The sequence below is a fragment of the Sander vitreus genome, chromosome 6 (assembly GCF_031162955.1).
Source record: "Sander vitreus isolate 19-12246 chromosome 6, sanVit1, whole genome shotgun sequence".
Lineage (NCBI taxonomy): Eukaryota > Metazoa > Chordata > Actinopteri > Perciformes > Percidae > Sander > Sander vitreus.
In genome coordinates this window covers 30,241,592-30,267,874 of record NC_135860.1, presented here as the reverse complement: position 1 = coordinate 30,267,874, position 26,283 = coordinate 30,241,592, and the positions used below count along the sequence as shown (strand labels likewise).

At 44.7% G+C, this 26,283-nt stretch overlaps 2 protein-coding genes across 7 annotated transcripts in view; one reads left to right on the top strand and one right to left on the bottom strand.

Moving 5' to 3' along the window:
• Positions 1-23,869, bottom strand: part of dop1a (DOP1 leucine zipper like protein A) — a 37,574-nt gene extending 13,705 nt beyond the window's left edge. For 2 of the 5 annotated variants that reach the window (XR_013502168.1, XM_078253686.1), the window contains exons 1-19: positions 23,470-23,869; positions 20,101-20,296; positions 19,030-19,211; positions 17,791-17,961; positions 14,906-15,095; positions 14,527-14,625; positions 13,587-13,686; positions 12,681-12,790; positions 11,609-11,723; positions 11,354-11,474; positions 10,944-11,063; positions 10,474-10,591; positions 7,312-7,566; positions 4,058-4,586; positions 3,459-3,742; positions 3,075-3,227; positions 2,846-2,946; positions 2,467-2,732; positions 205-2,335 (exon numbers count right to left, since the gene is read on the bottom strand). Coding sequence is in view for 4 of the 5 variants with exons in the window: in XM_078253686.1 (XP_078109812.1) it covers positions 205-2,335; positions 2,467-2,732; positions 2,846-2,946; positions 3,075-3,227; positions 3,459-3,742; positions 4,058-4,586; positions 7,312-7,566; positions 10,474-10,591; positions 10,944-11,063; positions 11,354-11,474; positions 11,609-11,723; positions 12,681-12,790; positions 13,587-13,686; positions 14,527-14,625; positions 14,906-15,095; positions 17,791-17,961; positions 19,030-19,211; positions 20,101-20,238 (5,183 nt within the window). In the remaining variant the exon portion in view is untranslated. Of the gene's footprint in view, positions 1-204; positions 2,336-2,466; positions 2,733-2,845; positions 2,947-3,074; positions 3,228-3,458; positions 3,743-4,057; positions 4,587-7,311; positions 7,567-8,992; positions 9,469-9,522; positions 9,553-10,473; positions 10,592-10,943; positions 11,064-11,353; positions 11,475-11,608; positions 11,724-12,680; positions 12,791-13,586; positions 13,687-14,526; positions 14,626-14,905; positions 15,096-17,790; positions 17,962-19,029; positions 19,212-20,100; positions 20,297-23,469 lie in introns of those variants that run through there. The other 3 variants (XM_078253689.1, XM_078253687.1, XM_078253688.1) reach the window with 3 other exon arrangements.
• A 911-nt stretch (positions 23,870-24,780) lies between these two features.
• The window catches only part of ube3d (ubiquitin protein ligase E3D), a 34,937-nt gene continuing 33,434 nt past the window's right edge, over positions 24,781-26,283 (top strand). For both annotated transcript variants that reach the window (XM_078253685.1, XM_078253684.1), the window contains exon 1: positions 24,781-25,080. In XM_078253685.1, the coding sequence (XP_078109811.1) occupies positions 24,989-25,080 (92 nt within the window). In that variant the 5' untranslated portion in view covers positions 24,781-24,988. The remainder of the gene's footprint in view (positions 25,081-26,283) is intronic.

Genomic DNA, 26,283 nt, shown 5'->3' with positions numbered 1-26,283 from the left:
ATTTTCATCAACTAGTACATCAGAGAGATGCATGACGTATAAGAAAGCTATGGCATCTTGTGGTCAAGAGTGCCATCTGGTGACCAAACCCTTGCTAAGCCATTTTATTTTATTGCATTGCACTGCCTGTATGGTGTATGTAGATGAAGAATGGCTTATCATAAAAGAATAGCTCATCAGCACGTCTCCTGAAGATGTTAATACCTGGTGTCAGTTATTCCGGTCTCATAGCGGTACTGCTGAAGAAGATTGTCCAGGTTCCTGCACAGCTGCAGAGTGACTGAGGCCACCACCCGCCTCAGCACCCTCCCCATGTACGGCAGGGTGGCCGTGATGAGTCCTATCCACTGGGGATGCATTTTGCACGCGTGGTGCTGATGCAGCGCCCTGATCACCGCACACAGGAACATACCCTGCGCCGTTATAGGCTGTCCGTGGAGGTACTGCAGTGATGTCATTGGCTGCTGAGGGTTGACGTGCTCCACTTCCCCACCCAGGATCTCAAACGCGGCCCCGGCACCGCCTCCCGTTCCTACGCCTCCTGCCCCGCCTCCCACAGGTCCCCCTTCTCCTCCTTCTTCAGCTGGCACCAGGACTCTGTGCTCAAGTACAACTAGGCTCTGCAGCAGTCTGAGCAGCTGGGACTGGACGGCGCTGCAGCTGTCTATCTGGTCCTCCGACAGGTTGATGACACTGTCCTCGGACAGACCTTCCTCCACAGTGGCCACGTTCACCCCTGCCGCCCGCTGCTCGTGCCACTTCTGGGCACTGAAGATGGAGGAGAGCAGGCAGTGGAGAACCACTTTCTGAACTTTGCACTTAGAGAGGACGTCGCTGATGAAACTAGCAAAGCCCTTAGCCGAGCCACCTGTGGCCTTGGCTAGCTCGCTAAAGAGGAGAGTTAGGACCTCCACGCTGGTCAGCTGCATGGCCCGGTTCCCTGCCAAGTCCTCAGGGCCTGCTGCCAGGTGGGCAGAGTAATAGCTTCTCAGGAAGTAGAGACAGAGCGAGATGATGATCTCCAGGTACATGGCGCTGCGGAAGGAGTGCGAGTGGGAGTCCTGGGGGATGGGGCAGTAGAAGTCTTTGCCCATGACGGAGACCCTGTGACGGGCTAGGAGGTTCTGGAGCAAAGAGAGCTGCGGAGTGTAGGTGTTGTTGATGCTGGTGGTGGAGATGGCCCTCACGAACCCTGAGGGAGCAGCTCTTAGCATGGCCGCAATGGCTGACAGGGCGTGGAGGGTCCGGGAGGAGTCGTACAGCTGGAGGTAGAGCAGAACGTGCTGGTAGAGAGGATGGATGTTAAAACGAGGTGGGGAAGAGGACGATCTGCGTCCTGTGACACTGACCCCCCCGCCAGTCTCCCCAGAGCCCCCGCTTGGGGAGCCGGTGTCACTCTCAATCTCTGACACCTCGCCTTCACCACAGCTGTACCAGTTCTCTAGATCCAGGCTGTCCCCGAAGAAAATACTGGTTGGCCGCAGTTTTTCAGCTTGAATGGCTATCTTTCTCTGCCTCTCCTCCTCTTTCCTCTTGGCCCTTTTGATCTTGGGCTTGGCCCCCGGAGATTTGTCTGCAAGCCTCTCCATGATCTTCCCTTTAAGGCTGAGCTGGGTGCTGCTATGGCTACGTTTACGGGCCTGAAGGTCGTCCACCTGCAGGTTGTGGTCGGGGGTAGCAGGGACGGCGCTATCTGGCAACGTGACAATGGAAGGTGATGAACTATGGCGGGTGATGCCCTCTCTGTGATCCTCCTCTGCAGATATATCTGCCCGCGTAACAGAGAGGAACTCCAGCGTGCCTCCGGCCAGCATCTCAGGCACAGTCTGGTGGTTGGAGCCTGGAGGAGGGCCAGAGTCAAAACGGGGACTAGTGGAATTATCTGAAGAAGTGCTGTCTGTGTCTGTCTGGGGCCAGTTTTCAGGCTGAGAAGAGACTTCAAAAGAGCCCTCATCTACTAAACTCAAAACCCTGTCTATCAGCTCTTTTATAACCGAGGACACAACCTCTTCTATAGAGTCCTCAGACACATCATATGAGGAAACAGGCAGTCGGTCTGAGCCATTGACTGGACTGCTGACAACCTCTGGTTCCTCGAAGCTGCCATTTTCCACTGTAGATGAATGAGAACCACTGGACTCAGAGCTCTGGAGCTCCCCCTGTTGGTCAACAGGCGGATATTCACCAGCTAGTTGCAAGTTGTCACTGCTCAGGCTCAGTAAGGACAGACTGTCACTCAAGGGGTTGACAGTGAGACAGAACGGCTCCATGTCACCCATCACCAGGCTTCGGAACTCGTCTTGTGCCACCCTCTCCCCTTGGATCTGACCGAAGTCTAAAGAAAGAAAGAGGAGAACAGGATTTGTTTTTTTACATAAAGAGGCAACCGCTTTAAAGATGTTTCTATCGCAATGTGTGGAAACAATTTGGATACAAAAGGACATAGTATTACTGGCCATTGCTTACTGTCTGAGAAGCCAGAGTCCCTGGTGTAAATGGGTTCTGATGGCCCCTGTTCAGGCGGTTCAGGGAAGACCTGGGCCCAGTGGCGCTGGGCCTGTACCCTCTGAATGGATACTCGGTGGGTCTTGGGGTGGAGCAGGAGGAGGAGGAGAGGCTCTAAAACCCGAGCAATGTCATGTCTCTGAAGGACCTGACTGAGCCAAGCCCGACCAACAGCGCTAGTACACGGATCCCAATAACTCAGGCTGTCGAGCATGATGAAAAGAGATCTGAAGGACAAAGTGAAAAGGAAATCACAGGAAAGACACTTTATGCAAGCCCAGTTTTAAAAGGAAAAATCCCTCTAAATAAGTGAAGCACTATGTCTATGCGGCCAACATACCTGTCAAATGTGCGATTAAAAGGAGAGGATTTGGTGATGTTCAAATCTCGTGTTAAATGCCACAGCACAGAGAACTTCACGTGGGCCTCTAGCCGAATTCTCTGAAAGCGAAAAGGTGCTTCAGCATGGATTTCAACGACAAACCGCGTGTGTCTGCAGACTGAGTGATGGAGTGTGTGCAGTTACTTTGGGTGCGTTTCCTGGGATGTAAAGTGTCTACTGTACTGACCTTGTCTCTGTGCATGAGTTGTTGGCTGATGACGTCCTCACAGATGCTGGAGGAAGGCACCAGGTTGTGGAGCTGGTAGAAGAGCTCTACGCTGCGTTGATGGTGCTGGGGTGTTCCTTCACTCAACTGGTCCCATAGGATCAGAGCCACACTCTGGGGAAAAAGGTTGGTGATTAAACAGGGTCAAGAAGACCATCAGAAAAACAAAGTCCACCAATAGTTCCACTGTCACCTAGCCTGGGAAAACCCTGACGAACTTCCGGCAAATTTGAGATTTGCTCTGCGAGTCAGTCTGGCCAAGACCCCTTTCAAGCCTCAGTTACAACTGAGAAGGGTCTGGTGTCAACCAGGCTAACTGTAACCTAAAACGAGAGCTCTCTCTACCTTGAAGAAGTCTGTCTTGTCAGCGATGTACTTTAGGATTCCCTGAGTGAGTGGTGGCCTGATGACGACTGCCACTCGACCCTGGCTGGGGCTCATGGGCTGGGCGGGCTCGGCGGCGTCACCAGATGCCACACTCTCGGCGGTCACCATGGCAACAGACTGGGTGAGTCCCACTAGGTCCATGAGCAGGGAGATGGCCACGCCCTGCAGGCTGAAGTCACTGGCCAGGCAGCAGGCGTCCATCAGGGTCTGCAGCCACGCTGGCAGACGGACCTGCTCGCTGTCTGTAATAAAGCGGGGGGGATATATAAAGTATTTACAGTAAATGTTATAAATCAGCTCTAGATCTAAGTACTCTATTACTCTCCCTAGCATTGGGTATCCTTTATTTCTGACTGTTGTTTCTACTGTTTTAATCCAAAAACAAATCCCTTCCCACTGAACCTGACAACACATTAAATGCAAGATCTTTTATCTTGTACTCAATGGTTTTTATTCCCCTTGTTCCCAAACTGCATTTTGAAGGTAAAGAGTAAGTACGGACTCAATAAAATCTAAAAATAAAAAGTTTTTGATAACATAGTGTTTTTGGCCATTACCAAACTGCTCTTCCTGTGTGGGTGAGGACTTTAGGTTGCCCTCTGCGATGTAGACAGGGAAACTGGAGCATTCTAGGAAGAGCTGACAGGCAGCAGTGAAAGCTGCAACACATTCCTTCTTGACCAGCCCTGATCCTGAGCATGACTCCATGTAATCAGTGTGCTGGGAGCCCTCTGAAACCAGGGGCCCCGAGTGCATAACCTCGCCTCTTTCACCCTCAGCTTTGTCCACTTGCCCAGGGATAATGTACAAGGTGATAAGTCGGGAGAGAAACTGCTGGAAATGCTCTAGGCAGCACTGCATGACTGGTTTGTCCAGAGGCTTGGTCTGAGATGGGCCTGAGGAGCGGCAGCCTGTTTTGACCGCTGGAAGGGGATGAGGGGTTTGCTCAGAGTCGTCCGGGCCATCTCCCTGGTACTGGACGAAGTCCGTAAAGCCACTTTCTGAGGAGCGACTGCTGGGAGGGTTTTCCCCGTCCTCAAACACCTCCCCACCGCCAGGTAGCTCCAGAGTAGCAGGCAAAGCCTGCTGGAGGACAGAGAAGGATACGTGATGAAGAGAAAAGGTGTGTGCTGATTAGTAACGCTGAAAATACAGCAAGCTAGGAAAATTCCAAGTGCAGATCCTGTTTATTCCCACAGAGCATTTGTGACCATAATACTCTCTACTGATCTTTGTTTTTTAAATAGTTTAATGACCTCATCTCTTTTTTTCCTAGCGGTCTGGAGAGAAGTGTTATGTTGGATAAATGTATCCCTGTTCTGCATGATTTAATGTCTGGTTTCCTTCCACCCACACAGGTGTTCTCTTACCTCTTAGTGAGGTTAAAGGTGGGGGAGCTATACCGGGAATTACATAAAGCTGCCAAACTCTATTTACTAATAACAATGACAAAGGTGCAACAACACTGGCAGGAGAGTGAGGAAGCTGTAAATCGTAGTTTGTACACACCCACACAGCTCTGTGTAGGGGAAATACAAGTGAGACACCTGTGTGGGTGAATAAAAAAAAATAAAAAACTTTCAATGCCCAATCAACAACATTTTTACAGAAAGCATTTTGACTTCATAAAGCACATGTGTAACTAATAACCCTAATGACGGCTATATCAGTTCAATTAGGTGTCCCAGTAAGTCATTCCAGCGAGCCAGAATGCACAATATCGGGGGACCTTGAACTATTCACCAAAAAGGAATGCAGTCTTTATTGAGATGCAGTAGGTAAGCCTTATAAAACTAACTTTCTGTCATATTTGCTGAAACTGACCCTATGTTCCAGAAGAACTACATGAAGCAGGTCATTAAAAAATAAATCCAGCTCCTCTAACACCACCTACAGCCTGTAGTGAGATTTGCAAAAATCCACCGCTCCCTGTTCAGATGCACCAATCAGGGCCGGGGGGGAAGGTGTCTAACTGCGTGTCAATCACTGCTCATGCACACGCATTCATTCTCCCTTGTGGGGGGAGGGGCTTAGGAGACCGTTTTGGGCTTTAGCAGAAAGGGGGGAGGGACTGAGAAGTTGATGTTCACATTTTTTGGCTAAGTCCTGGATCTTCACAGTCCTACCTACAGCACCTTCAACACACTACACCTGGGCTTTTTCTGAAATGTCATATCAACATGTCTGCTGTGAAAAAGGTCAAATGATCCAACAATACAGCTAGCCAACAAGATCTAAATCACAGGATTGCAACCTGCCGACACTCCGAATATGATGTACAGATCCATTTAAAGAGGGACCTGCACTAGATAACAACCATATCTCATTTATTAACGTGTTCTGATGCAATTATAATCAGATAGAAAAACGTAATCTAGAAGTGTATGACCATAGATGGGTCGGGCAAACAACAGTATCTAATGTGAGAAAATATTAATTTGTCTACTGCCAGAGATTTTGCCTTACTGTTTGTACCGTCAAATCTATCCCTTTATTTACAGGATTTTCCAGCTTCCTTAACATGTGATGATTTAATTCTGTCAAAAACAGAAATTCACATTTAGAATTTAATCTTGATATACCTGTAATTTATTCAGTCAAACTGTGTAATCTATTCAGTAAATGTGTGCCTAACTAGTGGAGGTCTCTAAACAGACACAGTAACCTCATCACTGCACTGTTCTGTACACTGGTCAATATATATTGAGGCTGTTTACACAGCTGTTGGGTTTGACCTGAGGGACGTGTGTAGACTGAGCTGTACACCAAGCTGAGAGATGTAGCTTCTTACAACTGTTTGTAACAGTCAGCCTTTGGGAGCCTGATGGCTTCCTGGGATGCATTTTGATCAAATCAGTATGCACATTCTGGAGCCTGGACTCAGATGGCACGTTAGATAGCACTTTCGCTATATGTCCCTCAGGGTGGGGTGGGGTGGGGGGTTGAAGTATTCAGTGGATGTACAGTATGTGGAATGTTTCCACTCTGATGGATATGGCTCACCCAGGAGGCATCGGAGGCTAGTCTACTCCTCTTCTCCCTCAGAGAGAAAAGGCGAGCTGGGCTCAGCTGTAGGTTAATCATCTTCTGTCTTTCTACTTGCCCTCTCTTCTGCCCCTCATGGGTCTACCTCAGTCTATCTAACTATCCATCTCTGGGCATGGGACTGATTGAGTGAACTTTGAATCATGCCTCACTGAGCTCTCAAACACTTAAACAACCAGGTTGCTGGACAGGGACCAGGAGCAACAGGACAGCCAAACGAAGCATGTGTTCTGAAGTCTTCAAATGCCTTGTGTTGGGGGGGGGGGAGTGGGATGGCGGGGCCAGTCGTGGGACCTCCCAGCCAACTGCAGCACAGGGCAGGGGATGGCAGGAGCCAACTAGAGCCGGAAGGGGCCCTGTTCAGGGACCAGGGCACACCATCACAGCCTGAACCGATGGACATTTGGGCAGTAACTTGTAGGGGAAGTGGGTCAAGTGGGTCAAACTGGGATTTGCTCAGACCGGGGCAGCAACAGGGCCTATGCTTTTATCCAAAGATTTTCAAAGGATCAGAGACAGCAGAGAATTAGCAGCTGCCAGTGTTTTTCAAAGCCAGAGATTGGCATAGCAGTGGCTTCACTTTTGTTTTGGTGCTCGTAAACAATTTTAATTTCTAACTGACCACCAAAGCGAACAGATACTTTGATCTTTTTGTAAATGAAGTGGCAGGAAAAACATATTTAACACTTCCCAACTGATATCTGTTTCCGATAGAGAAGAGCAATCCCCTTTAAATTTGACGGAACTTTTTAACCGTTTCCCTCACCCATTTGTCCTCCTTGTCCCTTGCTGGGTTGGAGCGATTGCCGTTGGAGTTGGAGCGGCCCTGAGCCTGGGGGCCCGGTGGCAGGGCCAGAGGGGACACCAGCGGGGGCTGCACTTTGCTGAGGATCTTGGAGCAGAGACGAAGGCAGTGGGTGAGCTCCCCGAGCCCCAGGGCCTGCAGGTGACAGGTCAGAGCCGCCACCATGCGCAACAGCAGCTGAGGAAGATGCTCTGTCTGGATCTCTATGTAGGTCTCCTGGAAATGTTGGGGGGGAGGGAAAATGAAGTGAAGTGAAGACTTGAGGTGAAGAGGGGTGCGATACTGGTTATCTGGAAGGAGGTGAACCTGACATCTTCAAAATGATCGATGTGATACAGTTGGCTTGATTAAATGTTAGAATTATCTTCTTATCTCTGTCTTAGTCCCCTGGTTGTAACCAGGGTATGAATATTTTACAAGTGACATGGCGGTAGTAAAATCTAAACATACTGAATACTAAAAATATCAATATTTAAAAAGGCCTGTGTGAGACCATTTATCCAAAGAATCCCTCCCATCTTCTGTTTTCTTGTTGTATGTTGGCTGTTATTTAATTTAAGCAAACTAAAAAAAGATATAGTTGTATCTTGTTTTTCCTTGAATAGAAAATGAAGGCTCTGCACACTTAGATCCAATTCAGGTATTTAATGATGACGTTATCACTAAAGTAACTATGTGTCACTTTTAAATGTTTTTGAAACGGTGTAATTTTTCATCCGATGGCCTGTAACAGCAAACGAGACAAACGGTGAAAACGCTATGTTTATATAGTTTTTATATAATGCCTCTGCCCAGGTCCAGTTTTTTCCCACAAAGTCATAAAAACGATTTAGGGCAGGTAGACTGCGCTCCAGAGCGGGTCACAGATTTCAGCTGAACACCGGAGAAGCCTGTGTTATTTGATCCAGTCAGGTAAAAGATAGCAGGAGATTTCTTCATACAGGCCTATTTGTATTCTAATGTTATTTTGGAAGTTATATGTTGTAGTCATGGCTGATACTGGGGCAGGGCCATCACAGGAAAAAAGGCAATTAAACGTTCATTCATAAAATAACTTTCCAATGTGCCATGTGGTTGTACGTCAGTAGCCGACATTAAATTACGTCCGCCTTCCATTAAGCGCCGTTTATTTATTTATTCATTTTCAGCCCGTGTTTGTGTTGGCCTACTATTTTCTTTCCCCTTGTCCCCCTGTACTTGTGTAAAGCGTCCTTGGGGTTTTATGAAATGTGCTATATTAATCTAAGTTATCATCACGTTGGTTGCTACAACAAACTCTTAATGCTTTGACTCGTGACACAGTGACAGTGATACCTACCGAACTGTTTAGCTCACGAGACATCCAAAGTAGGCTGAGTTACCGTATGCTACACTGGAAATGCAACGCTGCATCTGTAACGTATTCTCTTATTGTAAATGAATGATTTTCTGTCTGAGCAAAACATTCATTGCAACTATATGACCTCCCGGTAACGCTAAGTCAGTGATACAGCACTGTAAAGGAAAGAGCTTTACGACAGCAGCAGTGGTAAAAACACTACCGCTTTAGTCCAAAGCGGCCGCTAGAATCAACACAAACTGAAAGTTACTAACTGTATAGCCACTTTAAATATACTGGACCTATGGACCTAAATGGACAGACCTTTCTCTCCATCTTTGCCTTGTGTTGTGAGCATGGTGATCTTCTCATCGTTTTTTTCAGTATGTGTGGAACAAGTAGTTTGACTCAACAAGCAAAACACATTTTTATGGATGAGCAAAAAAAGAGAACAACCAAATTATAAAATGAGCATTATACCATGAGGTATATTAGAGTCATATTTCTTACAAATATGTGAGCAGTGCAAAAGCATATAACGACATGAGTGCTTTTAGAAAAAGCACATACACACTGGGCGGAGATTTCATTTTCACAAGATCCACACCAAACAGCCAGGGTAAGTTGTTCATCACATGTAATGTAATGTAATGTAATGTTAGAATCCCACTTCTTCCTCTGGATCATTTTTGGCAATAAAATATGACAGCCAGCCAGTCATTCTGAAATGATCACTCAAAGCAGGGGCTGGAACAAAGATGGCCGGAGGGGTGTTGGCAGGACGTTGCAGAAATGTTATCATAGCCTCAGTGAAGCAGGGTGAGGTGAAAAAGCAGGAAAGAGCAGTACTTTACCTGGCAGATTACCCTCATGCTTCTAGTAGGCTTAAGGAGAAAGAGCAGATAGTTTGAACAGACAGGAGCAAGCACACCACAGGCCACACAACGCTTGGTTTGCGCACAAACTCACAGAACACAAGGTTCTCTTTCGCTCGCTCTTTCACACACTCACACACATATTTAAACAGGGTAATACAATATTGAGGGATTTCCAAACTATTCAGATTGGAAATCCTGTACAAACAAGCATATTTCTATGAGGATGCAAACAATATTTTGGCAGGGAAACTAAGCACAGACATTTCTTAACCTGTATAGACTGCACACATACACACAAAGACACAGAAGAGAGAGGAGAGGCAAACACACACCCCCTACTGGTAGCTGTAACATCCCAGAACTGGATTTTTAAAGGAGTTGTGTGAGCCAAGAGGGAGAGAGAAACCGAGAATGACATGGAAAGCCCAAGCAGGGGCAGGACACAAGGGACTGTAGACGAGGGAAGAGAAAGAATGTGGCGAAGAGCTATATAAACAAAGAGGGACATTTTGAGAAAATAGAAGTCTATAGGATGGCAATGAAAACATGACAGAAAGAAAGTGATAGCGGAGTAAAAGGAAAGACAGAAAGTGGAAGAAAGAGAAAATGGGCAATAGACGTAGAAAAACAAAGACGAAGGCAGAAAAAGACAGAAAGAAACAGACACACAGACAGACACAGAGAGACAGACAGACACACAGACAGAGAGAGACAGACAAAGAAAGAAAGAGACAGACAAAGAAAGAAAAGAGACAGACAGACACACAGAGAGAGACAGACAGACAAAGAAAGAGACAAACAGACAGACACACAGACAGACAGACAGAGACAGACAGAGAGAGACAGACAGACAGACAGACAAAGAAAGAAAGAGACAAACAGACAGACAGACAGACAGAGAAAAAAAGAAAGAAAGAAGAGTCTCACCAGGGAAACAATATCCAGCAGGAAATCCACCAGCTGACAGAACTCCACCAATGAGAGCCCTGGATGCTCTAAGCTCCCAGCATGCCGTGGTGCACGTGTGCTGCTGTTCCCTGTCCTCCTGCAACAGAGCCGTAGCGTAGATTATTTTGAGTATGGTATGATGGTTGGCAGTAAGCTATAGGTGTAATGGTGGAGGGACACACATTAGGCCCCTGGTACCAGCTGAGCAATGTTTCAACACAACAGCATACTGTAACAAGAGTATCAGAACAGCGGCCTCCTTTGGCTCTTTCTAAAGACAAAAGCTCAGCAGGAAAATGATTGACTATCTCAAAATGGCTCCAGAAACATGACAGCAACTTTAGTTTCCCCCAGATTTCACCCTTAACTCGCCGTGTGTCTGATACGAGCTATCCTCATGCGGTGGCGACTTGATCGTTTATGCACACATGGATTTTTAACATACAAACCTGCAGCACTCCTCAAACCAACGGGCAATGTAGTCCCACATGTAGTACGGCTCAAACGAGTTGAACAGGAGATTGGCTGTTTTAATCAGTTCTGCCGTCTTCTTGTTCTCTCGTAGTTTACTAAGAAAGAAGGTCAATTAGCATCATGCTATTCATGGTTTGTATGGATGCACAAAACCATCCATTAGAATGCAAGCCACGATTGAAGTTATCAAAATGTTTTGCAATTTACAAGGCAACATTTACAACACTTGAATGTAAAATGTAAAAAAATGACATTCCATGTCTTATGAGTGCATATTTCACACAAAAATGAAAACTATTGTATTTGGCCATCGTGGGGTTCATTTAAGCTTTTTTATATGTATTGTCTTATTAGCACAGATGGGCTAGTGGTGGACTGGACTGACCTGCTGAGGTGTGTGTGGTCTTTACTGAATGGACTCTGGTTTTGGAGGTCCAACTCTGTTCGGCACTGTGTGTGTAGAGTCCGAAACACCTCGATCAGAACATCCTCGAGGATTGCTGGACCTGGGGAGACACCCATACAGATCCGAGAGGTGATATTCACAGTGGGTGAATCATTTAGTTTGTGTGACGCTCATCATTATTCGCGCATTCACAACACTACCTAGACTGTTGGTACATATTGATAGACTGGTTACCAAGTTCCGGTTTGTCGAGCAGACTGATGAGGATGCGAAATGGCTTGAGGTCGTGCATGAGGATGCTCTCCTCTTCCCCGCCTCGGGCCTTGCCCTGCAAGATTCCCACCATTGCCTGAAAACACACAGAGACACACACCTCTATTAGAGTAAAATATCAGAAAATGTCTGCAAACTCCAGAGCCAATTTTTAACACAGCAGAGGGCACATTTATAGGTTTCTTTCTATCTTCATTTAAAAAAAATTTGGCAGAACCAATATCATATTTGCATTGAACCCCCTTCCATTTTTTTCTTTTTTGTGTGCGTTTCACGCTTCGTCTGCCACATAATGGTGTGAAGCCAGGAACAGACGGTCTCTGTAGTACCAACCTTCTCCCAATGGAGGGAGCTCCAATAACGATCTCAGAGCAGATGGCAGGAGAGCAAACACAAAATATAACGTAAACACTTCCAAAAAACACACCTACACCTCCTGGTCGCTCTGTTCCAACCCCTGGAGTACCAGAGCTCATCACATTCCAGGAGGGCACAGGCTCTGTTTGGAGCGTGACAGGACAGATTACACAAGCGTGTTTGTGTGTGTGTGTGTGTGTGTGTGTGTGTGTGTGTGTGTGTGTGTGTAAAAGTCTTTGGTAGAACTGGGAACTGTCTTCAAAAGGACAGGCTACTGGGAGTAAAAGAAGTGAGCGGGACATACGCAAACCCCAGAGAGAATGTGGTAGGTTTGGGAGGAGAAGGATTAAAGGGAATGGATAAATTGTATAGCAGACAAAAGAGGGCCACATCTGCCAAAATAAAGACAGACCACAACCAACACACACACACACACACACACACACACACACACACACACACACACACACACACACACACACACACACACACACACACACACACACACACACACACACACACACACACACACACACACACTCTTCCCCACCCTACACGTCTTACATCTCAGGAGACATCTGATTTGGGGATTTTTTTTTTTTTTTGGAAGCTAATTTTACACATATAAAACCATTTTTCTCTGGTGACCTTTTTCCAATTAGCCATGGAACCTCACCTGGACCAGCATGTCTTTAGAGAAAGTGTTGAAGTAGTGGCTGGCGTGCTCCTCTGGGTTGCTCTGCCGAGTGCTGCGGGGGCCTATCACCACCCCGTTGTTGTCAAAGCCTTCAAAAAACAAAGACGTGGAGTTAACAATTGCATAGAAACGCAGACGCATACATGCATTCAAGCACAAAGCAAGAGGCGAAGCACTTCAAATGGAGATTGTATCCTTATTGAGATAATCTGTCTGTATCTTCCTGTTAATCCTCTTCTCCTTGTTTCTTCTTTGTAACGTCCTAATGGCTGTTGCCAACATCACTTCGATTTCAGCCATGGCACAATAAAGGACATATTGGACTACTTCACACTATAAGAAGAACCCTAGCCAGATTCAGAGCGGTAGGGCCTGTCAATCATCAATATCATTGTGCCAGCCATATAGCTGGAGCTGGCCACGAGATAATTGACTCTATCCCATTCATTGGGCGAAATAAACCGTCTCACTGGCCCGGAATCTGGCTTACAACTGGAATTAGAGTCACAATGTACTGTACATCCTAACTGAAAACCCTGACCTGCAATCCAAGTTGTATTTGTTCCTAACCAACATACTAATCTGCCATAATCAATTGTTCCAATGCTTTGGTGAGGAGTGTAAGCTTGATACAGCCAGTGCCCATCCTAAGCCTCATGAACACTTACCAGCATGTTCATCCACCGTGAGTTGCAAACAAGAGAAAATAAAGTAAGACAATGGCACAGCAGATACAAGCCTACTGTATGTTCTACAGAAGTATTACCAGACATGTTTGGACTTCCCCAAATGAAAGTCCTCTTATCTTATAAAGTATCTCTCTAAATTCTACCATGGTTACCCAGGTAAATCTGAATGTCAGTGTTCTGTGTGTGTATTTCGCACCCAGCAGCCAGGCGTAGAGTCGGCGGTTGAGGGACATGTCTCTTCTCAACACCACATGCAAAGCTGCTGACAGGATCCGGATCATGTCAGGGCGAGTCGCCTGAACACAACAGAACAGAACATTTGACATGTGACTGTTTCTCACACACACACACACAGATTTTACAAGCAGCCAGCATGAGACACCACCATCTGCGTGGTCACATCATGATCACACACTCACGCATGCAAATGCACAGAGAGAAAAAGACACACATCTGGCATAACATAACAAGTACTAATACTACTTTGGTCTAATTCGAACTGTAAAGGGCCGTCCACACCAAGAACGATAACTATAAATATAGACAGTTCTAAAAATCGTTCTAACTCAAGCGAATGGCGGAGTCTCAAACCACAACTATAACGACAACGGCAGTGGCGAACGATATCGCTGGGATCACTTTTAAAGAAACACTGACAGCCAATCAACATCCATCTGAATTTACAACGCAGCACGGCGGAGAGATGTGTTTCACACAGGTGGTGGCGTGACCAATCGCTACGGGGCTACGATCCTCGATCCCCGAATTCAGATTCACTGTGAATGAAGCTTGCGTTTTGGGTGTTATTATCATACTGCGTTTTTGTTGCGGTGCTGTGCACAGATCTGACCGCCTGCTCTGATCCCCGGCTCTCTGGAGCTCTGAGCGCCACTGTAGCCTGGAGAAGGCAGCGGTGTACCTGCGCCACAGGGACAATCCACAAATAGAGGCTATAAGATATTACTACAGACATTCCTGTAATCTTACGTTGCAACGTCTGCTGTATAATATGTATTATTATCAGCTGGAGCGTGCAGGGTGTGCTTGTCTGACGCCACTGTTTACAAAACGTTATCGTTCAGCAGTGTGGATGCTCGCATCGTTGTAGCAGAGTTCAGTCACACAGCTGTCCTTACCTGGCTCATGTGGAAGGGGAAGCAGAAGAGGATCAGGTCCAGGGTGCTCCTCTGCACCAACACACTGGAGTCCTGGACTGAGGTACTGACCGCCTCCACCTGGTGACAACAGAGACACACTGTTATTCAACCTACCGATGCACATTAAAAAAAAAAACACGTTGTTAACCCATTTGAACCGACAGTGATTCAAGTTAAACCTGCAATTGCAATCGATCTGAAAAAGCCAACACATGATCCTGCTTAATATCCTTTTATGATGTTGACATTTAAATATTTCATCTGATGAACTGGAAGGTGGCTTAGTAAATGTTGTCCGTCAACAAAGATAAAGTATCGTCAACAAGGGATGTTTGTATTGTCGTTTGCGGTCTTGTACCATGAGCTCGATGTCACTGCCCATGACATAGAGCTGGTCCTCCATGGAGAGCTTGCGATTGAGGTGCAGCAGAACAAAAGTCACCCCAGGGAGACGCACAGCTGGGCTGGTCAGGATGCTGCCCCACAAGGCACTGTAGAAGGCCGACTGCTCCACGGCTGCAGCCACCTTCTCCAACAGGGTGTTGGTTCTATGAAAGACACAGAGGACACAGTGAACATGCTTATTACGTACACACCCGCACTGACCTCCTACCACAGTGGCACTGCAGAGCGATGCAGTCCATAAAGCAAAGCTGGTACTCAGAAATGGGAGGGTGGGAGGTTAGAAGTCTGGCTAACACCAGGCCAGTCTAATGCTCTAGCTGCACAGATAACAAAAGGCTGAAAACGGGGCCAAAAAACTATTTCTCTTTTAAGGAAGTTGAGGAAATCAGAAAATCACTCGACTTTCTGTCAGGAGAAGTCACAACGGTAAGACAGCAACAGAAAATGATTTTTGGCCTTAGTAGGTGTGGTCAAAGCCTTGAGGCTACAAAATGCAAAAAAAAGACAAAAAGATAGATACTTTATTGATCCCCAAGGGGAAATTCAAGGTCCCAGTAGCTTACAGACATCACACACAACATACACATACATCATAAACAGGATGATAGAATAACAATTCCACATGAATAATATGGACCATAAAAGAAAAGATACTAAATAAAAAAATCCACATGAATGAACTAAGGGATATATAAGCAGGAGAGGCTTGCAGTGACAGGACAGGGACTGACCCATAAGATTGCCATTTTGGAAAAACATGGGGATAATTTGGGACAGTTGTAGACGGATGAATGATATCATTGTCTCAGGATTGGAAACCAAACCCAAGACATGCGCTCGGGCCGTGGCACTGGCGTGTGGAGAGGAACACAATGAGGAGGACTTATTCTCGGTGGAACATGAGGTGATTGCTTTCCTTAAGTCTAAGGGCATTGAGGCTGACAGCAGAAACGTCGAGGCTGGTCCACCTCTCCCCACCAGAAGTGAAAATACATGTTGTTTCTGCCCTGCCCAGATGGAGGCGGTCAGTACTTAGGCCCTCATGTGATGGCATTGTTGGGCAATTGTTGAGCAATGAAGTAAGCACAACTACGTGCTGGTTATGTTGGGGTCTTGTAGGTGTAAATGCACAATCACAAACGATATCAAAAGCACCAGAGTGAGAGAGGGAGAGATACATCATTCGATGTTGGTGAGCTTTCTCTGAACAGAGCACTCACTGCTGTGTATAAGGCCATTTGGAATCTCACTGTGAAGCTTTAATTTGCTATTTCCACTAACTGAGTTGGGTATCTTGCCAGTATTTATACATAATACTTCATTTAATTTGGGAAAATAAGGTAAATCTTTGAAATCTCAGGTAGAACAGATGGGGCCCTATTGTGATTTAGGCTGATAAGACGGGGAATTGTTTTCGCGATCCTAGCACAGCTTTAAGACATTAAGAAACTCAAATTCCCTCTGTGTGGAAACTGAATTATTGAAACAGTAACAGGAAATGGCAACAGTAGGTAGTAGAAATAATGCAACCTCCTGTTAACCTTTGCAATTTAACAGAAGCAAGAGAAATAGCGAATAACTTTACATCTGAAGCGTTTAAAGACTATTTGTCCATTTCTAAAGAAACAACAATGTATAAAAGGCTCCATTACCTTGAATCTCACGTTATGGCTCCGTAGCAGACGTTTTTGTAAAAATAGGCTAAGGATTGTGTCATATCCAAGCGACTTACTGTCACATAGTAGAGGAATTACTGTATAGTACAGGAGAAGCTCGCAGGCAGTTTGGACTTACATTAGCTGTTTAAGTTGACTTACTAATGTTAACTAGCATTTTAGTTAGCAATAATTAGCCTGTGTCCATGTTATCTCCTTACATATACCTACGCTCTCCGTCTCTGCAAGACTGGGAATGATTGAGATTTCTCTTGGCACAGCTACCAGAAGACTTACAACTTTCAGACAGGTTGCTCACGTCACATTTATGTCGTCTCTCTCAGTTGGAGGCTGCGCAGTAACGCTCAGCGCTCACCGGAAAAGTGCTTCTAATATCCTTCACTGGTCTCCGTCCAGAGCAACGGGATCTGTTGGTCCATTATATACGGTCTATGCTTCTGAGAATATAGTTCCCAGTATGTATACGGTTAGAAGATGGCTGTGTCTCATGTGACCTTGTTATTTGTACACACTACAAATCACAACATGTAAATAGGAACATGTTGGCGTTATTTTGTCACTTATTGGGAGCAGTAGGCTAGATGGAGCTGGTTACCTCCAAGATCTGTGCTAAGCTAGGCTAGCGGTGGGGGCGTCAGACAGAGTTACGACACGCACGGAGATGAGAAGGGTATGTATGGACTTATCTAACTCTGGGGGATACGGTGAATAAGACAAAGTCCCAATAAGTCAGCGTGTTCCTTTAATCATTTATCTGCTTTTGTAATATCTGAGATCATCATTCACAACTATGCAAACAATAATATGAATACAATAAACAATGAAATCAATATACGACAACTGAAAATAAAAGCTTTAGATATGAAGAAAGTAGTGTAAATATGGAATTTCTCAAGAGCACACGTCTGCAGGGAATTCTTAGTGTCAAACCATGAACATGTTTTCAACTGGTTCCGTCTAAGAGACAGAAGTCTTGGGCTGCGTCTTGAGTTTGGAACCTTAATCTTGCAATGACTCACACAACTCATGCATCATTCATACAATCGGAAATCAATCCCCTTCCACATTATGCTATAAAATGCTTTCTCCTAATGGCCTGTTCCAATGCCCACATTAAAAATTGAAATTGAAATTGAAATGAAAAAGTGTTTTTCTTTCTCACCTGTCGTAATACTCCGAGCCCTCCTCCAGACCAGGCAGTACCCCGGTCAGTAGTCCCTGTAGGCCTGGTTTCAGAGTCTTTCCTAGGGGCAGGTAGTAGGTCTCATAGAGCCCCAGTAGCACAGGCTTCACAGACATCGCGGCATTGGAGAGTAAAGGGAAGAGCCCAGAGCTGCAGTGATGAAAAAGATATGAGTGACGTGAAGTTCCTGAGACTTAGCTGAAAAGTTGATTCCCAGCTAACTTTATTGGCCACTGTGAGTGGTACCAGAGCCGGTCTACGGAGAGCCTTTTCACTCCCTATTCAGCCCCATTGTACTGAATTTGGTTGCAGTTCCACCAGAGTTCCACTGGGGGGGATCGCGGTCCAGTGCTAAATGAATGGGAGTCTATGGAGCTAGACGGCTAAATTTGTCTCTTTTGCCTGATTGTCGTTGAGAAATCTCAGATTTGATTGTAGTTTTTGCAAGTTCAACATGGATTATAAATCGAAAGTTGAATGAACGAGTACTTATGTCCTTCTGATTTGTTACAGGTTGAGTCGGTGTTTCCCATAACATGCTAGCATTCTGCTAATGAATGCTGATTGGTCGGTGAAGGGTTGATTACGACCAGAGATCCCGCTTGACGGCATCCAAAGCAGAACCAGAATGTCAGAGTGAATATTTCAGCGTGGTCTTTAAAACATTAGCAAACCTCTTTCTAGCCTGTGTATTAACAGGGAGAGTCTAACCTGTCAGCTGTGTTGTATTAACAGGGAGAGTCTAACCTGTCAGCTGTGTTGTATTAAGAGGGAGAGTCTAACCTGTCAGCTGTGTTGTATTAATAGGGGGAGTCTAACCTGTCAGCTGTGCTGTATTAACAGGGAGAGTCTAACTCAGAGCTTGCCGTAAAGCAGTATCTCTGGCCGTATATGTGTATGACATCATTGACATTTTAAAAGGCTTTTTAGAACAAAAAAGCCACTTTAAAAAAATGTGTATTTTCCCACCCAGCAGTGTGTATTTTCTTAGCCTCCCCTTTCGAATGCAACATTCAAATTACTAGACAAAAAAAGTATATCCTGAGAAAAGTGGATTTTGGGGGGTATAGCTCCATAGACCCCCATTCATTCTGCACTCGCACTGAGCGCCCTCATATGGAACCAGAGCGGAACTGCAACCAGTTCAGAAGCCGGAAGTTTCCAGAGAGTGGAAGTTCTCCCCTTATTAGACATTCTCTGGTGGTACTACAGTATTACCTGTAAAGAAAGAGGTCTTTGGCCAGCCTCTTGGGTCCAATGATCTTGAAGATGATCTCATACGTCTCCAAGGCCTTGCGGTGGACCCCGCTGGGCAGGGCGGGGTGGAGGCATTGGGCCAGCCTTTTGCCTATTGTCAGCTTCTTGGGAACCACTTGGTATTTTGCATTGTTCTGCAGAACCTGAGACAGGATGTAAACAATAGTAGATATTAGTCATCCGTGTAGACAACAGTGTAACAACCACTATGTGTACTGTATCTGTCCAATTCACCCAAGAGCAGATGTGTTTTCAGATACTTGTATGTCTCTTGTCATGATGTGGTGGCTTACTATATAAACATGCTTGTTTTTTTTTATGCAAATAGTACATATTTATTTTTCAACCCACGCGGTTACAGTAGCCTAGAAACTAGTCTCGCATTGCCAGACCTTCCTCCACAGCGCTGCGGAGGAGGGTCTGGCTAGTCCACGCAACATTCAGGAGAAAAACGTGCTCTGGTTTATTGGCATTTCTTTAAACCAATCACAATCGTCATGGGCGGAGCTAAGCGCCGGACGGAGCTACAGTGCCGCTGCAAAATAGCCTCAGGAAGGAACTTGTTTTGGTGGAACATGTGTACGTTCAAAAGTAGTTTTAGTCGTGCAACAGAAAACTCAGATTGGACAGATAGTCTAGCTAGCTGTCTGGATTTACCCTGCAGAGATCTGAGGAGCAGTTAACCATAGTCCTCACAAATCCACCGGAGGTTAGAACGACAACACAAAGAAAGAGGAAGGTAACGGACATCTGGCCGAAAATGAGGGACATCCGACGGAACCTCCGGCGGCTCCTGAACTATCCCATAAATGAAACGTCGCCGATATAGACTAATTGAATACCAACAAAGTCTCAAAGTGAGGCTCACCTGCTACACTGGTTCACAACTGTGATACCAATAACATATAATTTAGTTGTATGTATGTTTGTACAATCTACATGTGTTTGTATATCGTATGCATATACTGTATGTCTTTGCATTCTTTACAACTTGTAATCTAGTGCAGTGTATGTCAAGCAGCCTGAGATTACCTTGTTGAGTTTGCCCAGTGCGGAGATGAGGTCTGCCCACTCACTCGAGTACTCAAAGTTCTTGAGGGCTTTGTCCACTGCTGCCACATAGTTCCGGTACTTGGAGTCACTGAGCAGCTCCACTTCCTCTGTATTCATTCTCCTGGGTGGTTGTTATGCTAATGTGAGACACCAGGCATGCATAAGTGCATCACACCTGCAATGAAAAACAAAAAAGTGGAGAAAAAAGATCAAAACCGCAAACTGAATTTGAGTTCAAGTTTAGTCATCTATTGACCATGAAGAAAAAAAAGCCTGAGTATAGCAATCAGTACATGGTCCAAACTATGCCAAGGCGTAGCTGGGGCCAATTTAAAAGACCAGAGTCATATACATCCAGAGGAGCAAAGTCTGACATGAGCAGCCATTACAAACATGTTTGGAAATGAAGAAATACGAGCGACGTGCTAAATCACAGAACGACTTTCAAAAAAAAGAGGAAGAAGAGGAGTCATCAACTTTCACACAATGCTGTCTACTGCCGCTCCTACCATGCAATCTTTCAGGAACACATTTATTATAAAGGAATGGCGCTCCAGACGACATATTTCTGCAGCTGGTCAACAGGGAGAGGGATGAGTCTGACTGATATTTCACATTACAACCTAACAGCCTCACCATGAAACGGGCTCTTGTTAGTGCACAGAGTGTTGTTAAGTCCATGCTACATATACACAGTAGCATCCAGGCTGATAAGCTACGATTAAAAACATAAATACACTGTAAACCCGAATAAGTAAGCAGTACTCAAAAAATTTGAGGCAATCAGTTGCCACTAGGTTGTTAGAGCTTAAATATTAGGAGTTACGTGAACTTGCATTTTTTGATTACCGGTAAATTAAAAATACTAATTAAGCCAACTCAAATATTATCAGTATATGCAACTCAAAAATATTAAATGACCATAACTGAATAATTTTAAGTATAAAAACAGTATTTCAAGTAATTTTAACTTTACAGTACTTATTCCAATTAATGAATTTGAGCATCCGGGTTTACAGTGTACTGTTAGACAAGCTACATAATACTTCTCTTATATGGAGTTTTAAAGGCATGTGTATCACATTTATGACGGGCTCAAACTGATTTAGAAAAGGCATGTGGCATTTCATGGTGGACATTTGAACTTGTCACAGCAGTAAAGGTGGAACTAATAACAATAACGATGACTCAGCACTATTACTGTCCCAGGTAACCATATCAGTGAGCATTAGCTAGGCTATTACTAATGCATGTTATTACTCACACCTGTGCTTTTCTTGCTGTGACATGTCAAAATGTCTGCCGTGATAGACAGAGAACTGAACGGGGTCTGACAAGTTTTTGTAGAAAAGTTTGACAAGTAGCGTCATTGGCGATTTTAGACCCTTATCAGGGGGGCTCAAGGCTGTGCCAGACTCCTTTGGCTGAGTCTCTATCTAATCGGTCAGAGGGAGAGCAGGAGTGCGGTTGTGAAGTTTAACGTTGGTAGTAGGGAAAAAAAAAAAAAATCAGATATCACGATATTCTTGACCAAATACCTCGATATTGCGGCAATATTCTAGGGTTGACAATTGGTGCTTTAACAAAATATCCTCACACTTAGATTTTAGATAAATAATCTTCAGTAATGTGGACATAATGTCTAAGTGGGGAAAAGGCAAATAACAGAACAGCTGGAACAGTCTGGTAAGTTCAGAGAAGTACATCACTTTACTGTAATGCAGCCTTTAAAACCAGGAAAAGACAACACTTATGTCATATCACGATATCCAAGGCGACATCTAGTCTCATATCACGATATTGATATAATATCGATATATTGCCCAGCCCTAGTTGGTAGTCCCCAGAGAAGAAGTTGGTCATTTATAGGCGCAGATTAGAACCCACATTGAAACATTGTGTCAAACTGGCCGTTATTACTGTGACTTATAAAGTGTCAGGTTTAGTTAAAAACGTTAGCTAACGTTGTCGTTCAGTAGCTAGCTCAGAGATTATCGGCTAATGAAATTACTGATTTTGCATGGGGGGCAAGGCACAGCTAGCCTCGTGAGACCGTCCTGATCTTGCGAGCTTCAGTTTTCCACTCGCAGATCAGTCTGGCATGTTGAGACGGAGAAAATTTGGACCCGTCGCCAAACAACCGACCAATCAGCGTTGGTTTTGAGGCGGGTTTAGGTGCGACGCAACCAGAAGCGACTGTTCAGTCTAAACAACATGGAGCCTTCCACCGATGAGATGAGCGTAGATATCGCGCAAGTTTTATCCGAATTAGAAAGTATTCCTTCATTGAAAGAAGAGCAAAAAAAAAAAAAAACGGCACTGGAGGCTTTTCTCGGAGGAAAACATGTTTTTGCTCTTCTCCCGACTGGTTTCGGCAAGAGTTTGATATATCGTTGATCTGATTGGTTGATTTGGCCCGTCTATCACCAACATAGGTGGTGATAGACAGATGGTTTATCCAATCAGCTAACCAGTATTTTCGACCCTTCCCAAAAGTTCTCCAACGGAAAGTTCCCAGATGGATATGCCGAGCAAATGCGAAGCAATCCATCTGGCGGAGTTAGGTTAAGGCACTGTATCGGTGTCGTTTATCGGTGGTTTTTGCCCCCAACGTCTCCTTTCAGACAGCGCCACCTGGAAGGCACTAGGATTAGGCACTGGTTATGGTTAAGGTTAGGTGCCTTGAAGTCAACGGTCGCAGCGCCGCCTGGAAGGCACTAGGATTAGGCACTGGTTATGGTTATGGTTAGGGTTAAGGTTAGGTGCCTTGAAGTCAACGGTCGCAGCGCTGCCTGGAAGGAGACAGTTGGGGGCAAAAAACCCCATCGAACATTCTCATTAGGGGCTGAGCCCCCCCCCCTAAAGGTCTGATCCTAGAATCGCCCCTGAGTAGCCTGTATTCAACAACAGAGTGGCTGATGCATTCTTGTAACATAGCTAGTTGAGGGGAAATGTAACGTTGTGTGTTAAGAGACTAGCGTTAGTTAGTGGCATCTGGCAGAGCTGACAGACTTTAGTAACGTTAACGCTATCATGGCTGTGTAAACTACCAACAACATACTGTAGTTACAGTAACGTTAGAGCAGGTCCTGTCTTCCAAACTACAGCAGCAGTTGGAGCTATAGGTAACGTCCGTGGTGGAAAATACACATAATAAAAATGTATATAAACGCACATTTAGCTAAGGAATATCTGCACAATTGTACACGCGTAACTGCCGTTATAATTGAAGTGTGAGAGAGGGGAACTACGCTATGGCTAACGTTACCTAGCTAGGTGAGGTTGGTTTCAGCTAACGACCATGGCACTTATAGTGTAAAAAAAATAAAAGCTGATATAAAAGCTTACCGTTATAGGATATAGGCCAGCAACTGTCATTCAATCATGTGTCCGGTTTGCTGAGTATAAACGGATGACAACGTCAATAATATGACCAGCTAGCTAACGTTAGTAACGTTAGCAGGTTGGTTTAAATGATATCGTTAGAGATGCAGGGCCCGGCTCCGATGTCACCCGTTCATATAAGTCAGGTCCCTTAAGAAGAAGGCTTTGGAAGCAGACAATAGGTAATTCTATTGTACATAGTATTATTCCTCTGAGTGTTGTCCTTCAGTGTGTAAATAAATAGTGATGAGCTCATCAGTAGCTTCCAGTGCCAAAGATACAAAGCGAAAGGATTGACAGCTCCCAGACTGCACTGCAGATTAGCTGTACGTCCAGCATCCAACCCCAACCGCTCCGGTCTTCTTCCGCCTCTCGGCCTCGGCTGTGTCAAGTCACCCACAGTCACACAAATGAGTCTCGGAAATGATGTGCTTTTCTTCCAAATAAAAGCTGAATATTGATCCACATTTGATCAAATTCAATTTTGACTTTAGCTATTTGCGTCCCTATATTGTAGTGTATGTTATTTGCGTCCCTATATTTTAATATATGTTATTGTTTAGTATTTGAGTATGTGTTATTGTTTTGTATTATAATAAGTTACCTAAGATTTAACTGTTCAGCTGTAGCAAATAGCCTATACTCTTGCCTTCACTCTCTAAGGAAGGCCTATTTCAGTTGTGCTCACATGGTGCGCAGAGAAACTCATTGTTTGTACACTGTGTTTCTCTGATAATGCTGCTGCATTATGACTGACAGTGAACATAAAAATTTTTTTACGCCAGATACATATGATAATGTAATATAATGAATCAGATAATTAGTCGGTCACTTGTGGATTTGACCAAGAATCAAGACTACTAGTAGAACATTTATGAGATAACAATTTATGAGCAAAAGGTCCAATTGTCATGATTCATAAGTGGGGTCCATCATAAATACCCTTCTCATGAAATACTCCTGTAATACTATTTTTTTTTGCAAATGTCACTTTATCATCACCCCCTCATTTATATGTTGAAAACTGCAAAATGCAAAAAAAACATTACATCATAGTGACATCCCAATTAAACCATGAACTGATGATTACCCTTTCTTCTACACAGTAGAATTAAAATAGTATGGACGTCAAGTGCGCAAAGGCACAAACACAAAACATGTATCAGTCCTTTTCAATTGATGTAAGTATACAATGTAAGAAAACGGATGTTTAACCCCTTTTTATTTTGAAATGCCTGACCGGATGCTCTTCTCTTACTATGGTATGCTTGACCTCAGCGTTATTGTCATGCTGCATGGCTGCAGACAACCTCTGGATTCTACTAGCTAGCTAACGTTAGCTAATTCAGATACTATAGATGTGCTTTTATATTTGTCTTAGATGTTATGCTGCTATCCAGTGTCACCTAGCCACACTGAGTTTTGATTAGTCCATGATTTCTTTCTTTTTTTAAATATAATTTTTGAATAGTGAGCTGACTTAATGGCAGACTTGGACATGCCAGCCAAAACACATGGAGTTGGAGTCTTCTTAGAGCTGAGAAAAAGGCTTCAGACTGGACTGCTTATTGTCGGGTAATTATTTTTGATAGAAAGCTAGCGAGCTAAACAGTTATTTGGGTAACATTATTCCATTTCTTGGCAAGTTTACAATGCAAGCTAGGCTAGCTAAGAACATAAGCTAACTTAGCCCAATGAATGTGAACTAGCTAATGCTGCACTTTATAAAGCACATAGCAAGCTAACGTTACAACACAGAGATGAGTAGCCTAACATTCGTTTATGTTATGTTATTATGTTACGTTATATGGTGTTTCAGTGACACAGTCAAAACTGAAGTTAGCTAACTGTTTGAATTTCGCCACTTAGTTTCATGACACGTTTGTTTAACACTGCAGTAGTTAATAACAAAGATGTGTTAGAAAATGAGTCCCACAAGCCCCCGCTAGTCATTTCATCAACACTGACTGCTTCTCTGGTCTGAATACACTCACCTAAAGGATTATTAGGAACACCACACTAATACCGTGTTTGACCCCCTTTCGCCTTCAGAACTACCTTAATTCTTCGTGTCATTGATTCAACAAGGTGCTGGAAGCATTCTTTAGAAATGTTGGCCCATATTGATAGGATCGCATCTTACAGTTGATGGAGATTTGTGGGATGCACGAAGCTCCCGTTCCACCACATCCCAAAGATGTTCTGTTGGGTTGAGATCTGGTGACTGTGGGGGCCATTTTAGTACAGTATGCTCATTGTCATGTTCAAGGAACCAATTAGAAATGATTTGAGCTTTGTGACATGGTGCATTATCCTGCTGTAGTAGCCATCAGAGGATGGGTACATGGTGGTCATAAAGGGATGGACATGGTCAGAAACAATGCTCAGGTAGGCTGTGGCATTTAAACGATGCCCAATTGGTACTAAGGGGCCTAAAGTGTGCCAAGAAAACATCCCCCACACCATTACACCACCACCACCACCAGCCTGCCCAGTGGTAACAAGGCATGACGGATCCATGTTCTCATTCTGTTTACGCCAAATTCGGACTCTACCATCTGAATGTCTCAACAGAAATCGAGACTCATCGGACCAGGCAACATTTTTCCAGTCTTCAACTGTCCAATTTTGGTGAGCTCGTGCAAATTGTAGCCTCATTTTCCTATTTTTAGTGGAGATGAGTGGTACCCGGTGGGGTCTTCTGCTGCTGTAGCCCATCCGCCTCAAGGCTGTGCGTGTTGTGGCTTCACAAATGCTTTGCTGCATACCTCGGTTGTA